Source organism: Aspergillus pseudonomiae (genome assembly GCF_009193645.1).
Source record: "Aspergillus pseudonomiae strain CBS 119388 unplaced genomic scaffold BDV37scaffold_32, whole genome shotgun sequence".
In the NCBI taxonomy this organism is placed as follows: Eukaryota; Fungi; Ascomycota; class Eurotiomycetes; order Eurotiales; family Aspergillaceae; genus Aspergillus; species Aspergillus pseudonomiae.
Genome location: NW_022476024.1, coordinates 268,156 through 275,403, shown reverse-complemented (window position 1 = coordinate 275,403; position 7,248 = coordinate 268,156). Strand labels below are relative to the sequence as shown.

The following is a 7,248-nucleotide window of genomic DNA, read 5'->3' as shown; positions in this document are numbered from 1 at the left end:
AAAAAGGGTCAAATAAAATAAAATGAAAAGAGACAGAAAGAACATACCTGCCCAATAGCAATCCACAGCTCCGAATCTTTAATATTCGTCGCCGACTTATCAAACCGACTCAAGAAGCGTGCGGTGCCGTTCTCCGCCGCATTGTATAGCTTTGAGAACGTCTCCGTGATATCATCCTCGTCCTGGATACCGGCGGTGTTGTTCTTGGGCCCGGCCAGGTAGAAGTGATCGCGGAAGGCGTAGCACGGCCGCTCCTCGTGGTCCGCGCAGTCGTCGCCAAAGCATGGCGTCGTGCTGTTCTCGTCCTTGTATTTGCAGCCCGAGGCGAACCCGTTGTGGATCGCGATCTGCTCCGCCGTCTTGTGGTATGTGATCCCTACGTCGACCTTCTTGGTTTTCAGGTTGTTGATGGTCTCTGTCGTGTCGCCCTTTACCCATTCGACGCTGAAGGCTTTACTGCTGTCTTGGCAGTTGTTGGTTTGGTTTTTGATGAAGTGCGTGGCTAGTTCTGGGGGACGGGTTAGCGGCGTTAGGGTTAGGGGGTTATGCAGGTACTGATTGTTACGTACCTTTTACGAGACCGCTTTGGCCGGCGCCTCCGTTGCCGATGCGCAGTTTGACTGGATTGTCGCCCTTGCAGCCGCCATCGTACGTGTCTGCTGCAGCGAGGCTGCTGTAGAGGGAGGCCGCGAGGGCCACGGAGAGGCCGAGGGAGGATGGGAAACGCATGGTGAGATCTGAGCGGGAGGAAGATCCTGGTTCTACAAAACAAGAGCTGGGAAGGAATAGTTTATATACAGTCCTCCTCCGTCCATCAGCTGAATAGCCTTTGCAAACCAAGCCCAAACACAAGGGTCTAGCTGAAAGGGGCCCAACACGAGCAGCCCTGCCAGATCATCACAGTAGGCACCTCGGTGGGCCGCAAACCACGCTTCGTCTCCCGTGTGGAATCGACCGATGCAAGTGACCGTGCCAAGCATCTTGATCTGTTCACCAAGGATCTATTTTGCGATATGATCAGCAACTGACGGCATTGTGTACGAGCTCATCCGCGGACAGCGGTGGAGCTGAACCTACGATTGACTAATAAATCCCTCCTGCTCCTCGGGTTCATGGGTGATAACAAGGGTCTCGGTAGACTATTTGTAAATAAGTTCAGCCAAAGGATTATCAAACGTGCTAGTGTTGGACGAAAACAAGGTCGTGGATCAGCGGTTTCCTATCATGACTTAGGGTTCGTGGGTCCGTACCCACTGTGGCTTTCTAAATGGCAAGGGACAGACAACACAGTATAAGGAGTGTCGCGGGCTAGATTATTTTTACAGGTCGGCGGAGGAAAAAATTCAATATTAAGCATACGATAACATAAAATAAAATGAACAGGGTAGAGTATATGTGGAAAAGGAGGAGTAAACAAACCTTGTCTGGAGAGAGATGTCTTACATGGAAATCTAGAAAGCGAGAGATCCGACATTGACCACGAAGCATGCAGGAACCTGGAGTGAATAGCGATCTGAAGTTCGTTCAGGGTTTCAAGGCCCCGCTACTTTAGGGGCAGAATTTTAGTATACAGCGCTAGAACACTGATCAAATAGATTTGAGATCGGTTGTAGTATTATCTCAGTAGAGCGGCCATGATGTACATGGTTGTCTACTAGTAGAAATTATTCAGAGACAGTTGACCTTCGTCGTGAACAGCCCGTAACTACTACTATATTCTCAAGATCTTACTACAATCTATGCAAATGATTATAGCCTCCCAATTGCCGTATCGCCGACCAGCCCAGATTGTGCATCAAAAAGGATCCGTATACTCTATGACTAAGCCGGACTAGAACATCATCTCTCAGTCTCGCATACAAGGTACAACGGTCCGTCTAGTATAGGGTCAAAGCCCCACGACTTCATCGAATCCCTCCGAGCACATGGAATTGCTAAAACATGAAGCGCTCTCGTGATTCAGAACAGACCTCGCCTCGAATCACACAGCCTGCCGTGCATATCCCCAAACTCTCCAGCCTTGATGCGCCAGTATCTCCTCCCAGGAAGAGGTCCATGGCAAAAGCTACACATTCGAGTAATGCCTCATCAAACTTAAGCACCTCAGCGCAAGAAACAGAAGCCTCCACCAATAAAGAGCGCCACAACCTAGCCGCAATCGAAGCCGGCCAGGTGCAAGTCACAGACCACCTATCCATCTTCTCTTCACGACTCCGTCAATCTGCCCGTCCTACAGTACCACAATCACCTCGATTGCAGATTCCAGACTGGGTATCTCTGTACCAGCGCAACCAGTCTCCAGAAGGAAGACACTTCGTCATCCATCAGCATGACCACCCCATTGCCGGGCCGCATTATGATCTCCGGCTGCAGTTCTCGGACTCCAGTTCTGTGAGCTGGTCCATCATGTATGGATTGCCGGGTAACCCTAACAGCCGCCGCATGAACCGGAACGCGACGGAGACGAGGGTGCATTGTTTATGGGTTTGTATTCTCTACCTCCCCACATCTCTATATCTACTCATCTTAGTACGCTGTAGAGGCTAAGAACACCCACAGAACCATCTCATCGAAACCGCCTCCCCCCGAACAGGAAGCATGATCATCTGGGACACAGGAGAATACGAAATCCTCCCCTACCGACCCGAACAAACGCTACCTGAAACAGACGACTCCCGTTCCGCCATCTCGTCAGATACATCCATCTCAACCGTAGACTCAAAAACCGAGAATGAGAAACTCCGCCAAGCGTTTCACAACGTATGTTCCGTGACACTCTCTCTTATAAGAGGAATAATTTCCCCGGTCCGAATTACTAACAGAATCAGCGCAAGATCCGCCTCCGTCTCCACGGAACAAAACTCCCCCAAGACTACACCATCATCCTCCGTCTCGACAAAAATAGAGACTTCAGAAGAATCCCCACCACATCCCAAAAGCGACGCCGTAGAGCGGTACCAAACCTTAAACGAGGGCCTAGTACCTCGTCGTCTGGATCCTCGCCACCTCCTAAGAGTGATTCAACAGGGACGCCGGCTCCTGGCGTTTCGAATCAAACTCTATCTGCGTCTGAGACACCCGGTGGGGAACACTCGGATGAGGATGACATAGACGAGCAGATTCGGACTAATAATGCATATCCTGGGGCTGTTAACTCTATTGGCTCAGTTCATCAACGGAGATGGTTTGTTACTCTGGACCGGGTGAATTCGGGGTTCGTGGCTGAGGTTGGGTCAGGACCTGGTGGGAAGAGGTGGGTGAGGAAATGGGATCCTGCGACGGGGAGGCTGTTAGGTTTTGAGCCGTTCTATGTTCGGGGACCTGGGGTTGAGAGGAGTGTTGTTACGGGGAGGTTGGGGAGGGATGTTTTGGAGGATGAGGGTGTGGAGGGTTTTGTGCCTAGACGGGGGTGGAGGGCTGTTCTGGAATGAGCAATAAAGTATTGTATTCTGCTCGTTGGTCTTAATTGATTTAGGTAGGGGAATTGTTACATATCAGATACGAGCATTTGGAAGACAAATGTGGTTCTTCGCTTGCGATGTTGATAGATTAGTCTAGTACCAATATGGTGGAATAGATCATGGACACGTTCGCCTGCTATATCGTGTCCGTATATGCAATCAACCCAAGAATACCTGCACAATAACCTCATTGCTCCATCCCGGTTTCAACTTCATCTCCCTCCACGCCGTCAGAATATCCACAGCCAGTATTTTGGTCTTTTTATCATCCCCTTCCTTCCTAACAGTCTTCCGTGGTACAGGATAACCGAGGATTGTGACCATCAAGTCTTCCTCAATGCTCCAGTCAGGCAGGTCAGATATATAAACCCCTAGTGTACCAAGTGCTTTCAGACTAATATCGAAGCGGAGACGCCCGTTCGCCTCCACGTAGATATCGGAGCTCACTATGGCAGCTGCACCGGTCATTTTTCCGAGCAGCCCCAAGACGGCAGCGTGCGTAGGATTTCGTTCGCTCGTGTCACTGGGCTTTTTGTATTTCAAGTTAAAGGCTTGAGTGGGGTATGCGGTCAATATCTCCCAGCCTTTATCTTCTAACACAGCGCCTACGAGCGCGTTTCTATCGAATGGCCTCATGAGATCTGTTATGATGCCGCTTGTGTGAGATCGGACGATGTATTTCGTATCATAGTCATCATGGATACCCGGGAATTCTTGCAGAGACACCAAAGTAGTTCTGCGATAATCAGAAACGTTGAAGAGACCCAGAATCCCACTTCCGGTTCGGGCCCAGCCGGTATAGGTGCCCACCCGCAGGACGTGGCCGACGCTGTAGTCGTGGTACATATCAATAGTGCGGCCTGCTAGACTAGGCCGAAGGATAACCGTAGCACCCTGAGTGGTTGGGGCTGTTATCTCGTTGATGAGGGAGATGTTATGATTTCCTGGTTCGTCGGTGATATAGATTGGGCCGCCGGAAACGCATCGCGCAGCTGCGTGGAAAGAGGCATATGGATGGCTCGTTTGAAACATATCCCAGTCAGGCAAGACGTTCAAGTAGCGGGTGAGGAGTGCGTTATGGGCATTGCAGAAGACATGCCACGTATGAGACGCTGGCACCTCTGGGAAGAAGTCATCAGAATTCCGTAGTGGGATAGTTGGTTTATTAGTGGGTAGCTGTGAACTAAAAATAGCCTGAGGAAACATCGACATGCACGAGATGGCCTTTGTCCCGAAGTATCTCAGAGAGGAAATGGACCAGGCGTCCTGGTAGGCCCGAGTGAAACTCCGCCGATCTTCTGGGTCCTTCAACAGATCAAGGAAGAATTGCGCATCGGTCTTCACGGCATCGACACCAGTAGAGGCAAGATAACTGTAGAACTCGTCATAGAACCGCTGAACATCATCTGGGTGGATGGCAAGTAGTGACTGCTTTTCAAATGCCTTGGCAATTGGACCTCCCGCTGCTGGATCTTTAATCTGCACTTCTTTCGTTTTGAATTTATTGGCTATGTCCCCGTCGGGTGAGATACCACCCCAATATCCGAGCAAGGCATGCCACACGCCAATGTGTTGGATGTTCGGATGTTTTCGGCGGATGGCCTCTACAACCTTCTTCAGCCCTCGTGGAAACGCATCTGGATTGGCTTCGAACTGTTTCCATCTCCGCTTGAATTGGGAATCACCTTCATTGTCCAACGCTTGCCAGTTATCATCAATGATAAGGTTAGAGATGTTGATTCCATGGGATCTCAGTGTATCAAGAGCATTGAAAATCTTTTCTTCCGTTAGATCCTGCCCTAAGCCATTCCATGTACAGTACGTCAGACCATCGTACCACTCGGATAACCATTGTGCCTCGGGATCCTTTTCGACTAGTACGACATCGTCCCCAGGAGGAGAGACCGGGGTTGGAATCCGATCAGTAGTCTCTGCATCATAAGGCCGAACCAGCTTCCGCGCCTCGTAAATCACTGCACTTGTTGCTACCTCAAAGTCGGCTGCTGTAGATACCAATATTTGAAGACCCGATGCAGTATTGTTGTCATTCTGCGACTTTATCACTACTTCACCGTTATCACCGGACCCAAAGACGGTCAAAACGTTATTTATGCCGGAAACAGCTAGAAGCACCACATGCTCCCCATCCTCTCGCAGGAACGAGCATAGAATGGCGTCTTCTGTTATTCTAAACTTTCCTCGTCCGTGTCTTGGTCCAAGCCACGGAGTCCATACCCTGACTAACGCAAAGTAAAAGATTGTCCGAGAAGGTACTCCAAGTGTGACATTAGTGAGTCCAGACCGACCATCCTGAGCTGGACCGACCTTTCCAGAGACATGCCACAAGGTTGAGCCAGGAGCTTCACTTCTGCGGCACTCGACTTTGAGATCAGGTGAGAGGCCATCGAAATAGTTGCTAAACCCCTCCTTTGCTGATGCTAGAGAAAGCTGTGCCAATTTGATGTTTTCTTGCTCAGGTTCTTTTGCAGCAAACACTAGTTCTCCGTCCTTGGTGTTCTGCTGTTGATTCACCCATTGCCAATCATGGTCTTGACTGACCCTGTACCGGACAGTAAATTGGGCGCAGCCTCCATGTGATGGCAGCAGAATGTCTCCAGAAAACACATGGCGATGAAATTTATATTCTGATTCGGTTTTGTTCACCAGAGGCACCCCCGAGCTTTGCTGAAGAGGGACAGCACTCCATTCAGGGCTCGTGATGTTTTGCCAAATCTGAGCTTCCCATGGCTGCTCGGGGAGTGAATGGCTTGATTCTATCACCACAGTAAATCGAGCCTATTACAACATTAGAGGCTAGGACTATCATATGGTATTATTGGTGTATACTGTATCATCTTTCCCAGAACTTGGAACTCGCTGGTCTCTCTGGTGGCACGTTACTTGCCCCAAGGGAGGATGACAAGTGATCCGAGAAAATAAGCTCATCTGTGCTGGGCGAATGAAATGGGCCTGTGATTGATTTATATTAGAACCTGCGCCCACTTTTGGGTTGGTAGATTCATTGCCAGTGTTGATCTGCATGGAATATGGTGTATCTGTAAGGCGACTTGGCTGGGGTTGACGAGGAAAATTCGAGGGTGAGCGGGTTTATTGCGATAAATTATATCCCCAAGATTCATTGGAGGAGATAGGGTCAGGGGGAAAGTCGGTAATGGATGCACGATGAGGTGTCCTTCGTGCAGAACATCCACTCAAGTGGCGTGAGGGGAATCATAAATATGGAGGTTTAGCTCTGCTCTTCTGCTCCATCATTGGCTTATATTTCTTCCAATCACATGTAGACAATAGGAGTGATTTTACAATTCCTTACCAACATCTTAGTATTTTTTAACTTGAACCTTCTCTTTCAAAGTCTCAACGAAATCATGAGAACGCTTTCCCCCTTCCGCTTAGCTTTCCCGCTCTAAGCATGGCGCATACGCCCATCTCAAGAGATAAAGACCTCCATTCTACACTAAGCCCTTATTTACAACAAACATTTGGTACATACAAGTATGGGGTGTAGAGGGCTGTGGAACTTACATATTAATGGTCGGTGAACTTTGTACTTTATGATTTGCCATACTGACATACTCTTCCAGGGACATGGTATCGCTGGTGTCATCCGCGAGGACGGATAAGTCCTCCAGATGATGAATTCACATGGCGAACGATCAGGCAGCTGCATGACAAGCCCAACAATCTTGAAGGATGGGAAATAGTCCCATTCCCTAGTCCCATCCATTCCAACCTAGACTATGTATATACTGTCGATCAAGATGCGGGT

At 49.3% G+C, this 7,248-nt stretch overlaps 3 protein-coding genes across 3 annotated transcripts in view; 1 reads left to right on the top strand and 2 right to left on the bottom strand.

Annotated features, from left to right (window-relative positions):
- The window catches only part of BDV37DRAFT_283071 (uncharacterized protein), a gene marked incomplete at both ends in the record, with an annotated part of 1,180 nt that extends 451 nt beyond the window's left edge, over positions 1–729 (bottom strand). The window contains 2 exons of the mRNA XM_032087213.1: positions 48–508; positions 570–729. Of these exons, the coding sequence (XP_031941587.1) occupies positions 48–508; positions 570–729 (621 nt within the window). The remainder of the gene's footprint in view (positions 1–47; positions 509–569) is intronic.
- A 1,212-nt stretch (positions 730–1,941) lies between these two features.
- On the top strand, positions 1,942–3,431 carry BDV37DRAFT_283070 (uncharacterized protein; the record flags this gene model as incomplete). The annotated part of the gene is made up of 3 exons (XM_032087212.1): positions 1,942–2,484; positions 2,560–2,760; positions 2,829–3,431. 3 exons carry the CDS (start codon positions 1,942–1,944, stop codon positions 3,429–3,431), a joined length of 1,347 nt encoding a protein of 448 aa, XP_031941586.1.
- A 189-nt stretch (positions 3,432–3,620) lies between these two features.
- Positions 3,621–7,069, bottom strand: BDV37DRAFT_283069 (putative raffinose synthase protein Sip1; the record flags this gene model as incomplete). The annotated part of the gene is made up of 2 exons (XM_032087211.1): positions 3,621–6,257; positions 7,052–7,069. 2 exons carry the CDS (start codon positions 7,067–7,069, stop codon positions 3,621–3,623), a joined length of 2,655 nt encoding a protein of 884 aa, XP_031941585.1.
- Between the last annotated feature and the right edge of the window lie 179 nt (positions 7,070–7,248).